Source organism: Cervus elaphus, chromosome 1, assembly GCF_910594005.1.
Source record: "Cervus elaphus chromosome 1, mCerEla1.1, whole genome shotgun sequence".
In the NCBI taxonomy this organism is placed as follows: domain Eukaryota; kingdom Metazoa; phylum Chordata; class Mammalia; order Artiodactyla; family Cervidae; genus Cervus; species Cervus elaphus.
This window is the reverse complement of record NC_057815.1, coordinates 68,032,975-68,058,573: the sequence shown is the minus strand read 5'-3', so window position 1 is coordinate 68,058,573 and position 25,599 is coordinate 68,032,975. Positions and strand designations below refer to the sequence as shown.

Below are 25,599 nucleotides of genomic sequence, written 5' to 3'. Positions count from 1 at the left end.
GGGGATGTAATGATATAATGAACAAATGAGCATGGTACCTTCCCCTCAAAGCTCATATCTGTCCATAGGACTTGGCCTTTACATGGAGTCAATGGCCTAGAACCATCATTCAGCTTCAGTAATAGGAACGTGAGCTTTTAAGCCAGGCACATAGATGGGTGGGTGCTGCTGCTTCCTGATCATTTTCCAATGTCTTGACCCCAAAGAAATCTGGATCTGAGACCCCTGAGTAGACGGAGTTAAAGAGAGTGGCAACGGGAAACAGTAAGGAGGACCTCTGCCTTATGGCCACAAACAGTGGGACCAGCAAGGGAAGAACATGACAGTTCAGACTGATACAGGATCGGATTGCTGTCTGACTGATGGGTACTACATGAACAGTAGCACTCAGTTCAGTTCAGTTCAGTCCACTCAGTCGTGTCCAACTCTTTGCAACCCCATGGACTGCAGCAGGCAAGGCTTCCCTATCACCAACACCCGGAGCTCGCTCAAACTCATGTCCATCGAGTCGGTGATGCCATGCCACCATCTCATCCTCTGTCATCCCCTTCTCCTCCTGCCTTCAATCTTTCCTAGCATCAGGGTCTTTTCCAGTGAGTCAGATCTTCTCATCAAGTGGCCAAAGTGTTGGAGTTTCAGCTTCAGCATCAGTCCTTCCAATGAATATTCAGGACTGATCTCCTTTAGGATTGACTGGTTGGATCTCCTTGCAGTCCAAGGGACTCTCAAGAGTCTTCTCCAACACCACAGTTCAAAAACATCAATTCTTTGGCACTCAGCTTCCTTTATAATCCAACTCTCATATCCATACATGACTACTGGGAAAACCATAGCCTTGACTAGACGGACCTTTGTTGCCAAAGTAATGTCTCTGCTTTTTAATACGCTGTCTAGGTTTGACATAGCTTTTCTTCTAAGGAGCAAATGTCTTTTAATTTCATGGCTGCAGTCACCATCTGCATTTTGGAGCCCCCAAAATTAGTCTGTCACTGTTTCCATTGTTTCCCCATCTATTTACCATGAAGTGATAGGACTGTATGCCATGATCTTAGTTTTCTGAATGTTGAGTTTTAAGCCAACTTTTTCACTCTCCTCTTTCACTTTCATCAACAGGCTCTTCAGTTCTTTGCTTTCTGCCATAAGGGTGGTGTCATCTGCGTATCTGAGGTTTTTGATACATCTCCTGGCAATCTTGATTCCAGCTTGTGCTTCACCCAGCCTGGCATTTTGCATAATGTACTCTGCATATAAGTTAAATAAGCAGGGTGACAATATACAGCCTTGATGTACTCCTTTCCCAATTTAGAACCAGTCTGTTATTCCATGTCTAGTTCTAACTGTTGCTTCTTGACCTGCATACAGATTTCTCAGGAGGCAGGTCAGGTGGTCTGGTATTCCCATCTCTTGAAGAACTTTCCACAGTTTGTTGTGATCCATGCAGTCAAAGGCTTTGATGTAGCCAATAAAGCAGAAGTAGATGTTTTTCTAGAACTCTCTTGCTTTTTCTATGATCCAACAGATGTTGGCAATCTGATCTCTGGTTCCTCTGCCTTTTCTAAATCCAGCTTGAACATGTGGAAGTTCATGGTTCACATACTGTTGAAGCGTGGCTTGGAGAATTTTGAGCATTACTTTGCTAGTGTGTGAGATGAGTGTAATCGTGCAGTGACACTGACAGTCTCAGTTCCCCACAACCATGGAGCTGGTGAGAGTGTGAGTATGAAATAGATAAGTAATAGATGAAGAGCTAAGTACTATAACACAGTGCTACTTAGGTGAAGAAATTATACTCAAGCTAACTTCCCAGGTTATTCAGTCTTTACAAGGCTCAGTTGCCCTGCCTGTGGTAGGAGACAATGTCTTGCCTCCCTGGTTGTTGTGAGGATGAGAGACCATGTATGGAGGTCCAACAACATTGTGCAATGAGCTCACACCTGGCACTGGTACAGCCCCAGGGACTGGCCCACAGCAGGGAAAGGCAGAGGCAGCATTGCTATCTCCAACTTGTGGCTCAATCAGAGACCTACCCATAGGCCCCTGACCTCACTCGGCACTAAGTCAGCTTCACCTGCTATCAAGTTCTATGTTTAGTCATCAAGGGAACATATGCTCTCATTTCTGATTCTATTCCTAGTTGATGACAAGAAAATCTATGTTTAGGATGACTCTGGGTCTTGGAAGGCAGCTGCTCTGAAAGTTGAGTGTACTGGAAAGTAATTTCCAGCTAGATCCAGGCTCCCAAGGAGAGAAACAAATGCACTTCTCCTGGTTGAAATAGAAGACCTTTGGTTTGAGAGGCCACTCTAGACATCTTGTTACTACAGGGATCATGACCACCAGGCTCTCACTAGCTGCTTAATGCTCACCATGTTCCAGGGGCTTAAGAGGCACCATCTCTGCCTCACATTAACCTACAAGGTTAGCATCACCCACTGTTCTGCCTCTTATTTGCCATATGACAGCAATATTGGTTTAGAATCAGGTCTGAGTTCACCACTTACAGGTGTGAGACATTGGACTGTATGATGTAATTGTTGAATTAAGTGAAAATGTATGTGTAACTCAAAACACATAGTAGGTACTTTGTGTTACTCCCCTCTCATCTTTCCTCTACTGTGCTATGCCTAATCCTATGGTGGGCACAGAGACCAGCAATGACTCAGACCAAGTCCCTTCCTACTTGAAGTTGAGATTTCCCTCTTCTCTATACAGACTGGGACATTCCTAACTAATGGAGCAAAGGTCTAGGGAAAAGGCAGAAGGTTGGACAAAATTATGAGGCCTGTGGTTTGCTAAGGATGTGATGGTGATGAGGCAAAGTGGCCATCCAGCCTTAGAGTGCCCTCCTCAGTGGGCCCTGCCTTCCTCCCCTCCCTTCCATCCATCACCCTCATTTTCAGCATTCTACTGTCCAGTGTTACCAATGAAGAACAATGGAAAAAACATTCTCTCTTATTTACAGGAAATTGTACCATTTTCCCAAACCCTTTTGAGGATTCACTATCTCATCAGATCCGCACAACTCTCTAGTGAGTGGCAGGGCTAGGAGCATGCTCCTGCTGTAGCTGAATATAAGGGTCCCAGAGAGGGCCTGTGGCTGACACCAAAACACCCATTAAGTCAGTGTCATCTCAAAGACCCTGAACTCCAGACTCCTCCTAGTCCAGTCTTTTCTCTACTTATTCCAAAGTCTGAGTAAGGTACCCTTTCAGTAATACTATTGATCAAACTTTAGCAGACTATATTGGAAGTTAATTTCTCATGGCTTATAGTTCTGCTCCAGGGAGTGACTAACAGGTTGTGGTACCAATTAATCAAATTTTCTGTGAGTATGGGTAGGTAGTCTTTCGCTTGCAAGCTGTATACATCTAACCCTAACTAACTTGAAAAATAAAATAAAAATCAAACAACTTTTGGGGGTTATAGGTTCCTATAACAGGAAGGACCCTAGTGGATATCATCAGGACTATTGCTGCCTGGCTTCGATTCTTTTAGTCATCTGCCATACTGTCCACTGGCCAAGACGGAGAAGGTGACTGTCTGTTTCCTCCAACCTCCCAGTTCAGTGCTTCCAGGAAAAAGAGCTTATCTGAAATGGTATTTGTTTTCCTTTGGATCTGCTATTTATTATTAAATCCCTAGGAAAGTAGGGGGGAAAAATCTTATAGTAACTAAAACTCTAGAGAGGTTTGAAAGTTAAAATTTCCAAAAGGTGTAATAACAATATGGAACAAAATTAAAACCATGGCATCAGCTCTTTTGTGCTGTTTTGGTATAAGGATATGTTTTATACTGTTTGGATTTATGCTTTATCTACTATTTGAAATATCCAAAAAGGATCAGCTAAACTAAATTTGTAACTGGCATTTATGTTTAAGCCAGTTTAATCAAATTTGCCATTGTTTAAATATTCAAGAGGTTTTCAATGTTTTACTGAACATGAGTTTAATAAATTGAGCACTAGTCTACACAGTAGTGCACATTCCTCTCAAGCCCAGAGGTCCTTCAGACATTAAGCAATCCAACAGAACACACAAAAATAAAACAGATCACCAGATTTTTCAAATGATTATATAAACAATTTTTGTAAAACAATTTTAAGAATTAGAAGTTCTCTGAACTTCATTTATTCTTTCATCTTTATATGACTATATGATGAAAGGCCCATTTAAAAGTTTTCCAACCGTCAATTTAAGAAAGCAGATTGACATACAGAAATATCTGGTGAAATTCAGCCAGTGCAATGACCATTTCACAGGAACAAACAGTCAAGTAAAAATCATAAGTTAAAGCTGTCACCCCACTTCACTAAATATCTGTGGCCTCTCCAGGGACAATTTGAGAATAACCTCAAGGTTACTTTCAAAATAGAAAAAGATGTGTAATTACAGCATGGGGCTGGTGTCAGACAGGGCTGATTTGATACACCCCAGTTCCTATAATAGCTGGCATGTAATATACAACCAATTATATTAATCTCTGCCTTGCTTCCCTCAGTAGGTAACTATGTTCAAAGGACAATGTGTAAAAGTGCAAAGGATTATTATTAGTAAGGGGATTTCTGAAAGTAAAAGTTCTTACAGAATGCAAGAAAAGTGCCTCAAATCCAGTGTTTGAGAGAAGATGGCAACAAACTAGATAGATGTATTAAGATGATAATCACCTTAAAACAACAATAGTCAAAAACAGTAGCCATCAGAATTAAGCTCTTTATTCATCTTCCTTGTTTCAAAGAGTCGTGGCAGTTCTTAGAGTACAGAGAGCATTCCCGGCATGTGGTAACACAGAGCAAGGCACACTGGAACATACTGAGCCCCAGCGTCTCCCTGGAGGAGTGACAGTTATAGAAAATCCAATCAGGGACAGAGGGAAATGCCAGTGAAATAAGAACCCCAAGTCAAGGCTTGGCTTTAGACTTGGGCTGGGATGCTGTGACATCCAGGTATGAACATGCTCAAGCCAGAGAGCAGCTCATTCCAAGGGCGGGCTGTGACTGGCCTGGATGCAGCCCTACAGAGAAGATTCATTTAGGGTATGTGTTTAACAGGCTGAGCACATCAGCCACAGAAAGACACAACATGCTCCTCCCATGGGGAAACATGCCCTGGCCTCTCAATTAGCTCCAGAAGGCCAAGAGTCTGACTCCTTTGTTCATTCAGCACAACTTTACTGCTGCCTATTCTGTGCCAGGCCCTGTGCTGGGTGCAGAGGACAAAGCGAGGAATCAAACACAGTCTTTACCATCAGGGAATTCAGAATACGCTAGCAATATCACAAAATAAGTCATGATTCAAGGTAAAAAGGATGCAGAAAGGAAGCAGACAGACTTGGTCCTCAAAGAGTTTACAGCCTAGTGGAGGCCTATGGGCAGCCTGTGCTAAGGACCAAAGAAAAGCACATGCCATATGCTCTGGCAGCGCAGGAAGGATGACATGATAGATACTGGATGATACAGTAGGGAAAACTCACAGCTTCTTAGAGAAGACTGAACAGCCTCAGTTGGCCAAAGTGGAAGGAATGGATCCTACTGCCTTGGGCGGGGTGCTGTGCAGCTGTGGGCCGACCTCCAAGCATCCCTCGGGCTACCCAACAGGGAGGGTGCAAGGTCGCTAATCTGTGGATGTGGCTGCATGATATCCTGTGGATATATGAGGGGAGACTGGTGACCAGGAGAAACAGATCCAAATAAGGGCCCAAGGTAAAGGTTAGGGCTTCCCCTGTAGCTGAGACAGTCAACAATCTGCTTGCAAGGCAGGAGACCTGGGTTAGATCCCTGGGTCGGAAAGATCCCCTGGAGAAGGGAATGGCAACCCACTCCAGTATTCCTACCTGGAGAATTCCATGGACAGGGGAGCCTTGTAGGTTATAGTCTATGGGGTCACGGAGTCGAACATGACTGAGCGACTAACACACACACACACAAGGTAAAGGTTAGGAGCTTAGAGTGAATGAACCAGGAGGCAGGGAGCATGAGCAGGACCGGCAGGCTGAGTAAGTGGGAGGCTGGCCTGGGTGTACACCAGCAGACGGAGGGGCCTACTGTGCCTTCCTGCAGTCCCAGCGGTGAGTCATCTGTGCTTGACGGGGAGGGCCTCTCAGCTCACAGACCACAGCCTAGCCGGTCCTCTCTTCCTGGCACCTAGTCTGCTTTTCTCTTTTCTTCACAGCTGCCTTCACCTGCTCTATCTTTCCCATTCTCCCAACCCAACTGTGGCTGAAACAGGTTCAGTTAGGAGTCAGGTATCATGGTATAGGTCCCAGGGCCCTGAAGACCTTGGGTAACCGACACTACAGCTGTTTTGGATGGTAACCTGGCACAGAGACAAGCTTCAATTTACGTTGGGTTGGAACTTGTCTGTAGCTCAACCTGTGCAGGCCTCCTTCCCTCCCACACATTTTGTGGAACAGCTCTGGCCTGTGGTCATTTCTTCTTAACAGCAGCCAGCAGCCAGCAACTACACCCTCTCTCCAGCCTGGGCTTCCTGTGCGTACCCCTTTCTCTCCCTTCCTAAAGGTGTCAGGACTCCTCCCTGCTGTGCTTTTCCTTCACAGCTGCCATCAGCCCTCTGTTCTGCTCTCTGATCCTCACTGTGGATTACCCGTGTCCAACCCTCTTTTCCTGCTATTATTGAAATATGCACAGACCCCCTTCACCTATTAAGAATTTCATTGCTAGTCACCGAGGAGAAGCAAACCTGAAGCGGAGGGGAAGGAGAAAGGGGAGGGCACTTTAAAGATGGATGAGACTTCTCACGAGAACTGAGCATCTGTGGTCCACCCTGGCATGTGACTGAGCTCCCTTCCTTGACTCCCTTCTTGGATGGTCCCAAGGAAGTCCTTGTATTCTCATTTTCTCCGTCCTTTAACTCTCGTTTTAGAACCCAGCCATCTTCTCTGTCAATCTGGGGTGTAGTGCTCAGGAAAGCTTTGCTGAACACGGAGTTTCTAGTCGGGAGGGGCTGCTGCCCTTTCAGTCCTTCCCTCCCCGGGTCCTCCCTGTGCCACCAACGCTGCCCACTCTGAAATCGCAGCCCCTGCCACTTGCCAAAGCGACCGAGGTCTTCTCTGACCTCATACAGAGGTCAGCTTCATACAGAGAAGAGAGGAGTATTCATTAGTTCAACCAACAACTGAAGGTCCTACACGCCAGGCTAAATGTAAACACCCTTTAGTAGGCAGTGAGGAGCCACAAGCAATTTTCAAGCAGGGACTGGCAATTAGAAAGGACCTCACATTATACACAGGTACTCAATTATGGAAGTATTTAGATAAATGTACAAATGAGTAAGTGAATGATCATAACTGTGTATTAACTTCAGTAAATACATGAGAGGTTAAGGGGATTTTTAAAAGCCCCACTAAGCCCTGGGCTTAAGCCATATGCTAAAGTAGGTGAAGTTAATCTCTACTTTCATCCTATAGGACTCTCTGCCATCTGACTGGTACAACTGCATCCCCCAACTTTCTAGGCTGTGTTCCATGATGAAGACTTACTCTCCAGGGTCATTACTCAGCACCAAATATATTTACCTGCTGCCTGTTTAAGGCATTATCCTCCCAAAATAGTGACAAAAAAGGTATCTCTCATGATAAGAGTATCTGTCACAGTAACAGGCTTATGGGGGGAAATGATCTAAAATAACAGCAACCATCTGCTATCATCTGAGAACCAGCAATGGCAAAGTTTGTCCCAAATCTATTAGATAAAGAAGCATCTCTACTTCACTAATAGTAGAGATGGTCCAAATTTCAGTAGGTCCAAACAAATATGCTTGATTCAGAGGTTTGTGAATCCAGAGACCTTCTGAATGGTGACAACCGTCTCCATTAAAAGAGAAGGCTGAGTGAAGACAACATTTTGAGAAAAACAAACAGCAGTTTGGACAAGTTCTGGGGCAGATGACTCCAGGCACAATTAAGAGACAATTAAAATAATGTCATCAGCAGCTACTATCACTCCCATTAGAGCCTAACATCTATAAACTATCCCCCAGCTACATTTATTTTCTTGAATTTTATCCCTCTTCTAGCCCCCTAAACTGTGAACTCCTTGACAGCAGAGATAGCGGGAAGTTTTGTCCAATGCTTTGAAGTCCTAACCCATGTTTATTTCTCATCAAGAACTACCCTAATAAATGAACTTCAAGTTCATCTCTCATAGGAGTCATGCCATCAGAAACATTAAGTACCATTATTGAAGATCACTGACATTGAACATCTTTTTTCTCCTTCAGAGGTAATGCTTTCTGGACAAGGAAGGAAAGGTTGAGCAGAGGTGCAAAGCTGGAGAAGGTAAGTGACCTATAATTCTGCTGCTTGGCCCGATTCCTCTAGAACAGTGAGTCTGTAGAGCTTTGCACATGATCAGAAGGATGTAAGCACTTTTGTTATTAAAAACAAGACAGTCCACCCACATCCTCCTTTGTGCCATGACACCTGCTTGTAACCTCATACTTGGATGAGTGGCAAGTCATTTGAAAAGCTGAGCCTGATGACTTTCATGTTGAGATAGTCCTATATACAGCCAGGACTTGCTGATCAGGGAGCATGCAGGCACACTGCCTTTCCTAGGGATGGGAAGAAGAGAAATCACAGACCCGACCCTCTCATTTTACAGATGGAGACCTGAGGCCCAGAGAGTACAGGTGACATGTCCAAGGTCCCCAAGCAAGCCAGTGGAAGAGCCAAGATGACATCATAGTCTCTCAACTCACTGTTCAGTGCTCTTTCGAATGCAGTAGCTATGGCAAGATGTTCATTTTGCTCTTTGGAGAATGAGCAGTGAAAACAGGTAGGGAACAGAATATTAGGCATTTTGTTTCTCTGCAGACTTCAGTAACCTCTGTTATCCTGGCCTCCACTGTCCTGGCTGCGATTGCCTTCTATAGTAGCCTTCTATGCAAAGTTGGGTCCTAAGCCAATTAGTTGTTACTTGGCTCAGAGTTCCTACCAGGGGTGGAGCAGTCCCCTTGCACGTGACTCAGGATTTCTTGGTCTGTAAACAGGCGGAAGGCGATCTGCTCACACTCCCACTTGGTCCCACATTCAAACAAACACCCAAACAAGCCCTCATTCTCCAGAGCAGCCAAATCAGAGTACCCACAGGGCCCGCAGTGCAAGATCCAGGGGCGGGACCAGCAGGCAGCCTCCAAGGGGTTCTGGTTGAGGTAGATGCCTAGGTCGACCCTGCGTTTCTTACTGGTTGGGTGTGAGTACAAGAGCCATGATTCTGACAGGGTTCCAGTTTCCGGCTGTGGCCACACTGAGCTGCACAGCAGAGGACTCCGCTGAATGGCAGGTGCTTCTTTGCTAGCAAGATCCTGGCATCCACCTGGGATCTCCAGGGGCCGGAAACTCACCACACTGCCTTGGCAGCCATGAGGTGGCTCACAGAGCTGATGGCTCAGGGCTGGTTTCTGAAAGCATTCACCATGGTCAGTGCTGAGGGCCTCTGCCCGGCATCTGTTTGGCGTCCGGGCACTGCAATACAGCACAGGGTGGCCGGTCTTCCCAATCACCTCTGCCACTTCACATTCCACTGTCACCATGGGCTTGATAAGCCTGCCATGTTGCCATGTGGCTCCTAGGTCATCGCTATAGATCATCAGGGAATGAGGCCTAGCTTTATGTGGCAGCCGAAAGCAAGAGAACCAGAATGGGATATAGTAGGCGTATGCAGGGATGATGAGCCTCCCCGACTGCAGCTGGATGCCATGACCTGGGCCTACAGCAAAAGTGGCCCAGTGCGTCACCTCTGGGCCAATGACCTCCTCAGTCAGGTCCCTCACCTCGCTCCATGAATAGCCAGCATCCTGGCTGCATATGAAGCAGAGGCGTGCAGCATTCCTGCCTGACATAATCTGTTGACGCTCGGTGACATGGCCTCGCACACAGATGAAGAACAGGTACACACAGCCACTCTTCCGCTCCCAAACAGGACAGGGGTTCATGGTCCGGTGTCCAGGTAATGTGGCTTTCATCAGGGACTTCACGGGTTCCCACTAGACAAGAGGAAGGGAAAAAGCAGGAGTGAAAGACATGAGGCTCATTAAAAGCATTAGTACTTTTCAGTTCAGTTCAGGTCAGTCGCTTAGTTGTATCCAACTCTTTGCAATCCCACGGACTGCAGCATGCCAGGCTTCCCTGTCCATCACCAATTCACAGACCTTGCTTAAACTCATGTCTATCAAGTCAGTGATGCCATCCAACCATTGCATCCTCTGTTGCCCCCTCCTCCTGTCTTCAACCTTTCCCAGCACCAGGGTCTTTTCCAATGAGTCAGATCTTCGCATCAGGTGGCCAAAGTATTGGAGCTTCAGCTTTAGCATCACTCCTTCCAATGAATATTCAAGACTGATTTCCTTTAGAATTGATTAGCTTGATCTCCTTGCAGTCCAAGGGACTCTCAAGAGTCTTATCTGATACCTTAGTTCAAAAGCATCAGTTCTTCACTGCTCAACCTTCTTTACGGTCCAGCTCTCACATCCATACATGACTACTGGAAAAACCATAACTTTGACAAGATGAACCTTCATTGGCAAAGTAATGTCTCTGCTTTTTAATAGGCTGTCTGTCTTGCTTTGTCATAGCTTTTCTTCTATGCTCCTCTATGCAAGGAGCAAGCATCTCTTAATTTCAAGGCTTCAGTCACCATCCGTAGTGAATCCAAGAAAATAAAGTCTGTCATCGTTTCCATTGTTTCCCACCTATTTGCCATGGAGTGATGGGACCGGAGCCATGATCTTAGTTTTCTCAATGTTAAGCTTGAAGCCAGCTTTTTCCCTCTCCTTTTTCATTTTCATCAAGAGCCTCTTTAGTTCCTCTTCACTTTCTGCCATAAGGGTGGTGTCATCTGCGTATCTGAAGTTACTGATATTTCTCCTGGCAATCCTGATTCCGGCTTCTGCTTCATCCAGCCTGGCATTTCGCATGATGTACTCTGCATATAAGTTAAAAAAGCAGGGTGACAATATACAGCCTTGACCCACTCCTTTTCCTATTTGGAACCAGTCTGTTGTTCCATGTCCAGTTCTAACTGTTGCTTCTTGACCTATATACAGATTTCTCAGGAGGCAGGTCAGGTGGTCTGGAATTCCCATCTCTTGAAGAATTTTCCACAGCTTGTTGTGATCTACACAGTCAAAGGCTTTGGCGTAATCAATAAAGCAGGAGTAGATGTTTTTCCAGCATTCTCTTGCTTTTTTGATGATCCATCGGATGCTGGCAATTTGATCACTGGTTCCTCTGCCTTTTCCAGATCCAGCTTGAACATCTGGAAGTTCATGGTTCATGTACTGTTGATGCCTGGCTTGGAGAATTTTGAGCATTACTTTGCTAGTGTGTGAGATGAGTGCAATTTGTGGTAGTCTGAACATTCCTTAGCATTGCCTTTCTTTGGGATTGGAATGAAAACTGACCTTTTCCAGTCCTGTGGCTCTGCTGAGTTTTCCAAATTTGCTGGCATATTGAGTGCAGCACTTTCACAGCATCGTCAGCTTGAAATAGCTCAGTTGGAATTCCATCACCTCCACTAGCTTTGTTTGTAGCGATGCTTCGTAAGGTCCACTTGATTTTGCATTTCAAGTTGTCTGACTCTAGGTGAGTGATCACACCACCATGGTTATCTGGGTCATGAAGATCTTTTTTGTATAGTTCTTCTGTGTAGTCTTGCCACCTCTTCTTAACATCTGCTTCTGTTAGGTTCATACCATTTCTGTCCTTTATTGTGCCCATCTTTGCATGAAATGTTCCCTTGGTATCTCGAATTTTCTTGAATAGATCTCTAGTCTTTCCCATTCTATTGTTTTCCTCTATTTCTTTGCATTGATCGCTGAGGAAGGCTTTCTTACCTCCCCTTGCTAACTCTGCATTCAAATGAGTATATCTTTCCTTTTCTCCTTTGCCTTTCGCTTCTCCTTTCTCAGCTATTTGTAAGGCCTCCTCAGACAACCATTTTGCTTTTTTGCATTTCTTTTTCTTGGGGATGGTCTCGATCACTGCCTTCTGTACAATGTCACAAACCCCGCCCATAGTTCTTCAGGCACTCTATCAGATCTAATCCCTTGAATCTATTTGTCACTTCCACTGTATAATCATAAGGGGGTTGATTTAGGTCATACCTGAATGGTCTAGTGACTTTCCTTACTTTCTTTAAGTCTGAATTTGGCAATAAGGAGTTCATGATCTGTCCACAGTCCCATTCTTGCTTTTGCTGACTGTATAGAGCTTCTCCATCTTTGGCTGCAAAGAATATAATCAATCTGACTTCAGTACTGACCATCTGGTGATGTCCAAGTGTAGAGTCATCTCTTTTGTTGTTGGAAGAGGGTGTTTGTTATGACCAGTGTGTTCTCTTCACAAAACTCTGTTAGCCTTTGCCCTGCTTCATTTTGTACTCCAAGGCCAAACTTACCTGTTACTCCAGGTATCTCTTGATTGTATCTCTACTTTTGCATTCCAGTCCCCTATGATGAAAAGGACATCTTTCTTGGGTGTTAGTTCTAGAAGGTCTTGTAGGTCTTCACAGAACCATTCAACTTCAGCTTCTTTGGCATTAGTGGTGGGGGCACAGACTTGGATTACTGTGATATTGAATGGTTTGCCCTGGAAACGAACAGCAATCATGTTGTCATTTTTGAGATTGCGCCCAAGTACTGCATTTCAGGCTCTTTTGTGACTCTGAGGGCTACTCCATTTCCTCGAAAGGATTCTTGTCCACACTGGTAGATGTAACGGACATCTGAATTAAATTTGCCCATTCCAGTCCATTTTAGTTCACTGATTCCTAAAATGTCGATGTTCATTCTTGCCATCTCCTGTTTGACCACTTCCAATTTGACTTGATTCATGGACCTAACATTTCAGGTTCCTATGCAATACTGTTCTTTACAGCATTGGACTTTATTTCCATCACCAGTCACATCCACAACTGGGCACTGTTTTCACTTTGGCTCAGCCTCTTCATTCTTTCTGGAGTTATTTCTCTACTCTTCTCCAATGGCATATTGGGCACCTACTGATGTGGGGAGTTCATCTTTCAGTGTCATATCTTTTTGCCTTTTCATACTGTTCATAGGGTTCCCAAGGCAAGAATACTGAAGTGGTTTGCCGTTCCCTTCTCCAGTGGACCACGTTTTGTCAGAACTCTCCACCATGACCTGTCCATTTTGGGTGGCCCTACATGGCATGGCTCATAGTTTCATTGAGTTAGACAAGGCTGTGATCCATGATATCAGTTTGATTAGTTTTCTGTGATTGTGGTTTTCATTCTGTCTGCCCTCTGATGGATAAGGATTGTCCATTTAGTCAAAGCTATGGTTTTTCCAATAGTCATGTATGGATGTCAGAGTTGGACCATAAAGAAGGCTGAGCACCGAGAAATTGATGCTTTGGAACTGTGGTACTGGAGAAGACACTTGAGAGTCCCTTCGGCAGCAAGGAGATCAAACCAGTCAATCCTAAAGGAAATCAACAAGGAGCTCAAACCAGTCAATCCTAAAGGAAATCAACACTAAATATTCATTGGAAAGACTGATGCTGAAGCTCCAATACTTTGCCCACCTGATGTGAATAGCCAACTCACTGGAAAAGACCCTGATGCTGAGAAAGACTGAAGGCTGGAGGAGAAGGGGGTGACAGAGGATGAGATGAATGGATGTCATCATCAACTCAATGGACATGAGTTTGAGCAAACTCTGGGAGATAGTGAAGGATAGGGAAGCCTGGCATGCTGCAGTCCATGGGGTCTCAAAGAGTTGTACAAGACTGAGTGACTGAACAACAACCACATAACTCAGCAATTCAACTTCTAGGTCTGTACACAAAATAACTGAAAGAACAGTCTTGAAGAGACATTTTTATGCACCTTCTTGTTCAGCATTATTCACAATAACCAAAAGGTGGGAGCAACTCAAGTGGCCACCAGCCGATGAGTGGATAAGATAAAAGGGATGAATGGCTAAACAAACTGGATAAATGAAATAATATACTAACATACAAATTATTCAGCCTTTAAAAAGAAATCCTGACATATTCTACAACATGGATGAACCTTGAGGATACTACCCTGTGAAATAAGTCAATCACAGAAAGACAAAATATTGCATGATTCCACTTATATGAAACATCTAAAGTAAACAAACTCACATAAACAAAGTACAGTATTAATCTCTAGGGGATTGGGGAGGGGGAAATTAGTTGTTCTATAAAGTTGTGGTTATACACTAATGAATAAATTCTAGAGACCTGTTACACAACAATGTAATACAGTTAACAATACCACAATGTATACTTAAAACGGTTATGATGGAGGGATTTCCCTGGTGGTCCAGTGGCCAAGACTCCTAGCTCCCAATGCAGGGGTCCTGGGTTTGATCCCTGGTTAGGGAACTAGATCCCATGTGCCACAACTAGTAGTTCGCATGTTGCAACTAAAGATGCCACCTGCCACAACTAAGACCCTGTGAGGCCAAATTAAAAATGATTATGATGGAAAGTTTTACATTAGGTGCATATTACCATAACTAAAAATGTTTTTAAAAGAACAAAAAAAAATCTGAAAAGGTCTTGACGGTTTTAGCTGACCATCTATTTAACATTTAAGCAGCTACCAAAAAATAAATGCTACTTTACCTTAGGCTGCATTAAAAGGATAACAGATGGGATAGCCACCCCACTGCTGAGCTGGTCAATCCATCCTTGGGGTTATAAGTTCAGTATGAGTATCATACTTTGCAAAAAGACACTGATCTCCCACAACAGGACTGAAATCACAATTTTCAAAGGACCAGAAATCAAATCAAGACTGTGGCCTAAGGAGCTGCTAAAAGAAAGAAAACCTGGAGGGTGTGGATACTGCTTTCAGATACATCAAAGAGCAGTTCTCCACAAAAGGAACTTTATAATGTACAGATGTACTTCCCCATAAGGCATAACAAGACCAACAGGTAATTACAGACAAGTACAGAGGATCTCTAAAGTTGAAACTCCAGTACTTTGGCCACCTCATGCGAAGAGTTGACTCATTGGAAAAGACCCTGATGCTGGGAGGGATTGGGGGCAGGAGGAGAAGGGGACGACAGAGGATGAGATGGCTGGATGGCATCACTGACTCGATGGGCATGAGTTTGAGTAAACTCCGGGAGTTGATGATGGACAGGGAGGCCTGGCATGCTGCGATTCATGGGGTCGCAAAGAGTCGGACACGACTGAGTGACTGAACTGAACTGACAGAGGATCTCATTTCAAAAAATAAGTTAACAGTTGCCATAGGATTAAATTTCTCATTCGAGGAGTTGTGTAAGTAGATCCTTAATAGAAGATGACTAATGTTGAGTTCCTACTATGGAACTGCTATTATTAATTATATTTCGCAGACAATGAAACAGAGAAGAGTTAAGTATTCACAGTCACAGTCAATATATGATAGGTCTTGCCTGACTCCAAAGCCATGCTCTTAACCACTAAGCTACTAGTAGCAACCAATGGAATACAGAAGATTTCTATATTGGGAAAGAAGCTGGGCTGATACTTCTTCTAATTTTAAGATTCTACAATTAAGTAAATGAGAGAATGAATGTGAATAAAATAAAGTCAAGAGAGAATGAGTTAAAGTGGACACATTTGTGACTGGATATGACTACTGAATAGTGAGGTTATGTAACAGGTATGGTCTGATAAAAAACTTAACTGCCCAACTGTCTGTGGCAAAAAGCAGAGCAACATAACCACAGGCACATCCTGCCCCGGAGGAAACAAAAGAGCTAGAACTCCAAGTTGGGCTGAAGGACACCAGTGATATAAGCAGAGGTTCAACCCTGGGAGGCCATAAGAAAGACACATGATAAAGTGTAAGAGCAGGGAATGGAAATTCCCTAAAGTAAAAAACTTCCCAAGGGGAAATGTGAGTAAAGCATTAAAAGCAGCCAGGGCTTGCTTGTAAGGCCCACCTTCAGCAGAACAGCATTTGCACTAAAACAGCAAAGCAAAGCATCCCTAAGGACATGAAGTTTTAAAGGTGAGATTTCTGAGAGTAGAAAAAGCAGGGCAGGTTAAGCAGATTAAAATACCTCATAAATAATGTATGTATGTTTATGTGTGTATTTATTAAAATTCACTGTCTCACTTGATCCTCACTTCAGCCATCTCTGAGAGATAAGTCAACAATAACAAAAATGGGTTCTAAACTAACCCTGTAGTTCACAGGCCCAAGGGCAGTAACTATTCTCTCCCCCACTAAGAACACAGTAAAAATGTGCTACCTAGGGACAAGGGCACCAACCCCAGTTCTCTATTTATTAAGTGTGTGCCTAAGGCAAGTCACTTTACTTCTTACAAAATGGGGATAATAATATGTACCTCACATAAAGCATGAAGGAAGATGAGGAAAGGGAAGACGGGGGAGAATACGGATGTTGTTTTCCTCCCCTGCGTCTTTTGCTAGTTGTGGTCCTGAGCAAGCTACCTATCTGTTGGAGCACCAGGATCCCTCATCAGCAAAACTGGACTATCAATGCTTACTGCTTTCAGTGACTTGTGAGAATAAAAGAGAATGTGAATGAAAAGCACACCACATGCTGGCTGAACTGAATACACAAACCATGGACGCCTCTATTCAGAGACTGGGTTTGAAGCTTGCTTTACTACTTTTTTATAGCTGTTTGACCTTGAGCAAATAGCAATCACTCTGAGCCTCGGTTTCCTCATCTGTAAAATGTGACTGACAACAGTTTCTATGTCACAGAGTGGCTGTGAGATTCAATGTGCCCCTGGTAAACAGTAAGTATTCAATAAGGGAAAGCATTGCTTTTACCGCTTTTTTTTCCCCTCCTCAGCTTGGACACAAGGCTTTTCCTGCACTGATGAAAAAGGCACAGACTCTGACATGCTCTGAGCAATGCAGAATATGAGACCCAGGCTCAGATCTAGGATAAGGAGTCACCTGTACTGAGTGCCCAGTCCTCAACCCTCGTCTCAGCACCAGGTGGAGAGCATCCTCATCCTTGCTCGAGGAGCGCTTCTCTGCAAAGGCCAGGAAGGTGCGGGCAGGGGGCACGTAGATCAGGGCTGGGATCCGGTAGGTGACCCCTCTCTTGTTCTCCTGCTGGAACAGAGGGCTGCTGAAGGAGCACGATGTCACTTCTTCCATGACCTCTGCAAGGATAGGAGGGAGCTCAGTGTGTGTCCACATCCAAAGGCTCGCTCGGACACAAGTTCTGCTCTATCATTTCATTTCTGGAGGTCACCGGGAGGCAAAGATGTACTCAAACATTTATTTTTTTTATACAAAAGCAACATCACGATCTCAAAAGCACAAAGCAAGCAATATACATTCTTTTTTTTTTTTTTATTAGTTGGAGGCTAATTACTTCACAACATTTCAGTGGGTTTTGTCATACATTGATATGAATCAGCCATAGAGTTACACGTATTCCCCATCCCGGCAATATGCATTCTCATTTAACAAGTCTATACTCCAGGCTCTGTGGGAATCCTGTGTAGCCTGTGTCAGGTGTCTCTCCAGAGAGATTCTGTATGTGCTTCTGCCGAGCATTCAGAGGCATTACCAGCCTGGATGGTTTCTAATAGTCAATTTCCTGGCTTGGAGTTTTTAGGCCATTCAGGTAATATAAATATAAACCCAAATCCATACGAGAGAATGCCTCTGGTTCAGAATTCTCCAGGGAAACTTTTCCCTTCTCTTGGAGCCTACAATAAGAAGCAATCTTCTTTGTCATCTCTGTCAGTAGTAAGATTTCTTTTTCCTACTCCACTTGATCAGAGGATATAGATTTCCAAGGTACCTGGCTTCATGCAGGGATCTCAGTTCCAACCAGAGTCTAACACAGATGGGCCTATAGTGTCATTCACTGTAACAGCAGGTATATTAAAGCCCAAGCTTTGAGGTAAGCGAGACCAGCAAACATCTAGGGCAGCTGAGGTCACGTAAAGGGGCTAACTTCTCCAGTTTTCAGTTTACTCTTGAAATTTTTAGGCCCCTGGGGATTTCTCTTGCTTTCTTGGAAATTCAACTATAAAAGGCTTTGTTATACTTATCCACCATTTTACTGGTTAACTAGCTTGCTATAATGCTGAAAATGGAAATCTCTAGGTACATTTCTCAGGTGTTCAATTTCTCAGAGGCCCAAAAAGGGAAGCCAGACAGATAGAATCAAACTTAGAATTATTTTTTCTCTCACCACTTGTTGTCCAAGCCCTGTCTTCCAAATCATTTGTAAAAATAATCAGGCTGTAAGAATGAGACCCACAAGGCCTTTTTCATTTATTTAATAAATATTTCTGAGTGCCCACTGGAAGTCAGGCCATAAGGTAGGTGCTGAGGAGACAGAAAGGGATCAGAGGTCCCTGCCCACATCCAGGTAAGGGGAACAGACATATATACATTGACAATTACAATATCATGTAGTAACTGCTACTTTAAGAGGTCAACATGAGAGCGTGCAGGAAAACAGAAAAAAAGCAACTGTCCCGATCAAGGCAGCAGTGGAGTTTTGAAAAGCTAGTAAGTCAAGTGATCCCCCGTTTCATATCCTTATGCTCTGGGTCTGGGGCATTCAGTTAGGCACACACCTCACTCCCTCACCTTCTTCAGCTCTGCTCAAACATCATCCAATCAGTGAGGCCTTCCCTGACAACTCCCTTGTCCCTCTCTATCCCCCTTCCCTGCTCTGTTCTCCATGCCACCTATCATCACCCATATGTTACACTTATTTAATATGCCCTACAGAATAGAAGTTCCATAAAGGGCATGTACATGTCTGTTTTATTCACTGCTATGCCTCTACACCTAAAACCCTGCCTGGTAATTCATAGGCTTGACAAATATTTGTTGAATGTTTGAATGAATGGGTGAGTTCGATCTTAAAGGCTGACCAGTGGGTTAGCCAACTGAAGGGTAAAAAGGAGAAGAGGGGAGGGAGTGGATATGAAAAGCCTAAAGATCACAGAGGCACACTGTGAGCTGTAGGGACTCAGAGTAGTTCAGTATGACTACGGTGGAGTGCAAAAGCTGTGAACAAAGATGGCACTGAAGGGGTCAGGCGAGGGCAAATCCTGGGAGGCTTCAATACCTTATTAATGTGTTTATCCCATGGGTAGAGAGCCACTCAACAGGTTTTGGCAGATGAATGCCAAGATCAAGTACACATTTCAGACCACTCTCTCAGGTAGCCTTCTGGACAATGAACTGAAGGGGAAAGTTACACTGCTTTGGGCTATAGGTTCCTAGTGTCAGTCAAGACAAGTTTTGTCATTCACAGCATATGAGTGATTTATTTAGCATGTGAATTCACTCAGCATGTGAATAATTCATTTCACTGGTTTCTAACCTCAAGTGAGAAGACTCATAGCTCACTATCCAAAAGGATGGGGAGGTGGCCTCCTAAGTCCAGAAGAAAAACCTCCCCTCACTCCAATTCTGGGTTCTCGTCTTCCTCACACCATACTTGAGCACACCTCTCCTTAATTCAGGCTCTCCTGCCAGAGGGTTAGGCTGTGTAATGGTCTAGAAAATAAGGTTTGGGCCAAGCCAGGACTACATGAACTTGGGCATGTAATTTAACTGCTAGATCCTCATTTACAAAATTTAGTAGAATGGCTGAAAGAATTGAGGTAAAGTGTAAATGGCTGTTACAGGGCCCATGACACAATATGAGCTCAATATATGACAGCTGTTATTTTTGGACTGTCAATCACTACATATTCTAGTGTTACTCCTTGAAACCTGTGGAAGAGGAGGATGAAGACAACAACCACAATTACAACTACCCTCTTTACAGTATTTAAATCCCTCCGTCCCTCTGGGAGAGATCACATTTTAAACTCTTATAAGGATATGAGTTAATATCAATACTATTAATCATCAGCCAACACAAGATTATTGGTCAACATCAAAACAGAATGTGTTTGGGTGATAAGAATAAAGCACAGAACAAGCACAGGAATGGGCAGGGAGGACCAGGAAAAAAGAAAGGGACAGGGAATGGATAGAACACATAAGGAAAAGCACAAGTTCTTACTGTGTGACCTTGCACTAGTCACTTAATCCAGGTTTTGGATTCCTTGCTTATAAAATGTAGATGACAATAATACTTACCTAAGATGACTGAATGAAGAACCACTCAAAAGTGCTTCATTAACTTTAAGGCACTATGTAAATAAAAGTATAAATTCAGATGTCTTCACAATTTCATTTATGGTTTTGCTATCACTGTAACAATTAGAGTCCTTATCACTGTTTACTAACTATGCTGATCATGTTGAAGGCAATGGTAACACATGTGGTGGCTGTGGCATCAATACCCAAACTATTTCACACAAACGATGTGCCAGGAGCTAGGGACAGGGAAAAATCAGATATAGTGTTGGAGAAGACTCTTGAGAGTCCCTTGGACTGCAAGGAGATCCAGTCAATCCTAAAGGAAATCAGTCCTGAATATTCATTGGAAGGGCTGATGCTGAAGCTGAAACTCCAATACTTTGACCACCTGATGTGAAGAACTGACTCACTGGAAAAGACCCTGATGCTGGGAAAGACTGAAGGCGGGAGAAGAAGGGGACGACAGAGGATGAAATGGTTGGATGGTGTCACCGACTTGATGGACGTGAGTTTGACCAAACTCCAGGGGTTGGTGATGGACAGGAAAGCCTTGTCTGCTGCAGTCCATGGGGTCGCAAAGAGTGGGACACAACTGAGCAACTGAACTGACTGGGGTTGTTCATTTCAGCAGAGAACTCAACACTACTAACTACTGCTCCATATAATCACCTTTCAATCAAGATTTCCCTGCTCTCTTATTGGGAAGTATAGTGTAACATGGGCTTTAAGACTGACTTGGCTTTGACACTTACTAGCAAATTCAATTTACTTCTGAGCCTCAGTTTCCTCACTTGCAAGGGAGAAAATGCCACCTATTTCTCAAGCTTGAACAACAATGTAATTCCAGACTCCAATTAATCCAGTACAGCAAGCAGCCCCCAGTGAACCCCAAGGGAGACTTCCCTATTTTATTCACACCTAACAACGAATACTTAAGGAGCTCTCATTATATGTTAGGTCTTTGAAGATCCTATGGTCCAAACTCCTCTCATGGTACACAATAGGATTCTCAGACCCACAGAGGGGAATAAACTCCTCTAAGGCCACTCAGTGAGTCAGTAACAACACCTGGACCAAGGCCCAGGACTCATAAAAGTTTTAATTCTGGGCTCTATGAAGCCCGGAGACCCTCTCCAGTAAGAAGAGTTTTCCCAGTCTCAGCTCCCTTCCATATCAAAACAAGTCAGGCTTCAGTCAAATGAAAACAAAAACAGAGCCAGCCAAGAATACCTTCTGGCAGGGTCTGAGAGATTAGCCCACTGGGGTGTCTTTGACCCAATAGACTGGATTTCCTAAACCCAAAGAATGCTGCCGAACCTGTCAGCACGGTCACTGCGCCTCACGTTTTTGTGAGGCCCTCCAATCTTCCAGCCCCACTCACCTGCGCGGAACCCCGGCTCCTCCATCTCTCTCGGGCTGATATGGTCGCTGGGTCAAGCACTCACGTCTCGGACACTGAAGCCCTGGAGAATGATCAAGCCCGGGGAGACGGGGGCAGGAAAGAAACTGCGGACGCGGACACAAACCACGAAAAGCGAAGAAACACAGCGACAGAGACTTCGAGAGTCTGGCGGCGGGGTTGACAGATTCGGGAAGCCGGTAAGAGATGGTAGGAAAACAAATCCAGGAAGTTCGCAAGCCGCAACCCGCGGGCCGTTGGGACCGGCAGTTGGCTGCGGCCTGGAATCAGCTCCGCCCCCTCGGGGCCAGCGCAGCCGAGGCCCCGCCCCTCTCCTTCTCACGCCGAGTCCCTTAGCGGTCCAATCTGGTTCATTCCTCCTCTTTCTGGCCCCCAGTTCCGGCCCAGCGGCGGCTTGGAACTTGCCCCTCCCTCTCTTAGCACCCGACACCACCCTCCTCAACTCAGGCCCAAGTTCAGTCTCCAACTGACACACAGCTCCCTGGCTGGGACCCTCACCCTTCCACTCCGCCCACCTCCGTCTTCCGTCCCTTTTCCCCACGCCATCCCCTTGGTTGCCAGTCTGTTGATAGGCATCACCGCCTAAAACTTCCCTAGACAACTTGAGTCGAACGAGAAAGTTCCGGATCTCAAAGGGGACCACTACAAGGTCCAACGGTCCAGAGCATTGGACAACCCACCCTTAGGAAAATAAAAATTATATTTATATGTTATGTGTGTGTGTGTGTGTGTGTGCATGTACATATATTTTGAGTAATTGATAGTAGATTACAACCGCTAAACAAGTTAAAAGCCCACATGTCCTTGTAGATATGCACAATTGAATAATAGGGAAGAAAGGACAGCTCTCCCTACAGTAAGATTCTAATTAATGAATGTAGACCATGCACAAACTGAACACGGTATGGTTTATGCTAAATACCTGCTTTCCTTCTGAGAGTCTGGAATTTTTAAACATGCCAGGCAGAGAGTGCCCAGGTAACCTGCCCCCAATAAAAACTGTGGGTGCTGAGTTTCTAATGAGTAGGTTCTCTAGACAGAGACAAGGCTCGCATGCTGCTTGTGTGTTGCTGGGGAAAGTGTGCTTAGTGTGATCCGTCATGAGAGGGAGTGGGCATAAGAAAGCCTATTCAAGGGTTTTTTCAGACTCAGCCTGCAGTCTTCTCTTATGATCCAGTGTGTGTCCTTATTACATTGCTGTAATCGATGTTAGCCCTGAGTACAACTCTATACCTGGTCCTCTGAGTACTTCTGATGCTGAGCAGGGCCCTATGAGGCTTCTAGGCATGGGGGTCTTTTTGTCCCCCATTTCTTATAAATAAGACTCCAGCCTCTGTGACCTGAGTTGAAAACGGCAGAACTGTTATTAATTAAAGGTGGAACAGCCAGGAAACCACCTGAAGCAAGATTAAAGGGACCAGAGAGACTCATCAAGATCAGGAGATTGAACTACCTAAGACCCTGAATGTGAAAAAGTCGTCTCCACCTTTGCGAACCTATGGACTGTAGCCTGCCAGACTCCCCCATCCATGGGACTTTCCAGGCAAGAATAGTGGAGTGGGTTGTCATTTCTTCCTCCAAGGGATCTTCCGGACTCAGTGATCAAACTCAGGCCTCCTCCGTTGGGGGCAGGTTCTTTACCATCTGAGCCACCAGGGAATCCCACCTAAGACCCTGCACATACACTAATCTTGTCAGCAATTCTACCCTTTAGAAACATTGCAGAAGAAAGAAAAATACAAGACTAGTACTGCCTCGATCCTTATCACATACTCCTTCCTGACTCTGTAAACTCTAGCTAGGAAATCAAGAGATACCTGGGGTAACAGGCAAATTTGGCCTTGGAGTACATACAAAATGAAGCAGGGCAAAGGCTAACAGAGTTTTGCAAGAGAACACACTGGTCATAGCAAACACCCTCTTCCAACAACACAAGAGAAAAGACTCCACACATGGACTCTCACCAGATGGTCAATACTGAAATCAGATTGATTATATTCTTTGCAGCCAAAAATGGAGAAACTCTATACAGTCAGCAAAAACAAGACCAGGAGCTGACTGTGGCTCAGATCATGAATTTCTTATTGCCAAATTCAGACTTAAATTGAAAAAAGTAGGGAAAGTCACTAGATCATTAAGGTATAACCTAAATCAAATTCCTTATGATTATACAATGGAAGTGACAAATAGATTCAAGAGATTAGATCTGATAGACGGAGTGCCTGAAGAACTATGGATGGAGGTTCATGACATTCTTCAGGAGGCAGTGATCAAGACCATCCCCAGGGGAAAGAAATGCAAAAATGCAAAATGGTTGTCTGAGGAGGCCTTAAAAAAAGCTGAGAAAAGAAAAGAAGCTAAAGGTAAAGGAGAAAAGGAAAGATATACCCATTTGAATGCAGAGTTCCAAACAACAGCAAGGAGAGATAAGAAAGCCTTCCTCAGAGGAAAACAATAGAATGGGAAAGACTAGAGATCTATTCAAGAAAATTCGAGATACCAAGGGAACATTTCATGCAAAGATGGGCACAATAAAGGACAGAAATGGTACAGACCTAACAGAAGCAGAAGATGTTAAGAAGAGGTGGCAAGACTACACAGAAGAACTATACAAAAAAGATCTTCATGACCCAGATAACCATGATGGTGTGATCACTTACCTAGAGCCAGACAACTTGGAATGCAAAGTCAAGTAGGTCTTATAAGCATCACTACGAACAAAGCTAATGGAGGTGATGGAATTCCAGTTGAGCTATTTCAAATCCTAAGAGATGATGCTGTGAAACTGCTGCACCCAATATGCCAGCAAATTTGGAAAACTCAGCAGTGGCCACAGGACTAGAAATGGTCAGTTTTCATTCCAATCCCAAAGAAAGGCAATGCTAAAGAATGTTCAAACTACCACAAATTGCACTCATCTCACACGCTATCAAAGTAATGCTCAAAATTTTCCAAGCCAGGCATAAACAGTACATGAACCATGAACTTCCAGATGTTCAAGCTGGATCTAGAAAAGGCAGAGGAACCAGAGATCAAATTGCCAACATCTGTTGGCTCATCGAAAAAACAAGGGAACACCAGAGAAACATCTACTTCTGCTTTATTGATTATGCCAAAGTCTTTGACTGTGTAGATCACAACAAACTGTGGAAAATTCTTCAAGATGGCAATACAGAACACCTGACCTGCCTCCTGGTAAATCTGTATGTAGGTCAAGAAGCAACAGTTAGAACCGGACATGGAACAACAGACTGGTTTCAAATTGGGAAAGGAGTTCATCAAGGTTGTATATTGTCATCCTGCTTATCTAATTTATATGCACAGTACTTCATGCGAATTGCCGGGCTGGATGAAGCAGAAGCTGGAATCAAGACTGCAGGGAGAAATATCAATAGCAGATGACACCACCCTTATGGCAGAAAGTGAAGAGGAACTAAAGAGACTCTTGATGAAAGTGAAAGTGGAGAGTGAAAAAGCTGGCTTAAAACTCAACATTCAGAAAAAGAAGATCATGGCATCCAGTCCCATCACTCCATGGCAAATAGGTGGGAAACAATGGAAACAGTGACAGACTTTATTTTGGGGGGCTCCAAAATCACTGCAGATGGTGGCTGCCCCCATGAAATTAAAAGACGCTTGTTCCTTGGAAGAAAAGATATGACCAACCTAGACAGTATATTAAAAAGCAGAGACATTACTTTGCCAACAAAGGTACATATAGTCAAAGCTAATGTTTTTCCCATAGTCATGTATGGATGTGAGAGTTGGACTATAATGAAAACTGAGCACTGAAGAATTGATGCTTTTGAACTGTGGTGTTGGAGAAGACTCTTGAGAGTCCCTTGGACAGCAAGGAGATCAAACCAGTCCATCCTAAAGGAAATCAGTCCTGGGTGTTCATTGGAAAGACTGATGTTGAAGCTGAAACTCCAATACTTTGGCCACCTGCTGCCAAGATCTGACTCATTGGAAAAGACCTTGATGCTGGGAATGATTGAAGGTGGGAGAAGGGGATGACGGAGGATGAGATGGTTGGATGGCGTCACCGACTTGATGGACATGA

General features: G+C 44.2%; 1 protein-coding gene across 1 annotated transcript; it reads right to left on the bottom strand.

Annotated features, from left to right (window-relative positions):
• Nucleotides 1-4,695: 4,695 nt before the first annotated feature.
• On the bottom strand, nucleotides 4,696-22,053 carry NEU3 (neuraminidase 3). The gene is made up of 3 exons (XM_043907208.1): nucleotides 21,498-22,053; nucleotides 16,940-17,151; nucleotides 4,696-10,001 (listed from the first exon to the last, which is right to left on the bottom strand). The coding sequence occupies exons 1-3, from the start codon at nucleotides 21,520-21,522 to the stop codon at nucleotides 8,922-8,924; spliced, it is 1,317 nt and encodes a 438-aa protein (XP_043763143.1). The 5' UTR covers nucleotides 21,523-22,053; the 3' UTR covers nucleotides 4,696-8,921.
• Between the last annotated feature and the right edge of the window lie 3,546 nt (nucleotides 22,054-25,599).

Coding starts and splice junctions, on each gene's coding strand:
- NEU3 (XM_043907208.1), bottom strand. CDS start 21,522: ATGGAGGAGCCGGGGTTCCGCGCAG. Junction 17,152..21,497: donor GGAGCCGGGGTTCCGCGCAG/GTGAGTGGGGCT, acceptor CTATCCTTGCAG/AGGTCATGGAAGAAGTGACA. Junction 10,002..16,939: donor GGACTGGGCACTCAGTACAG/GTGACTCCTTAT, acceptor CCTCTTGTCTAG/TGGGAACCCGTGAAGTCCCT.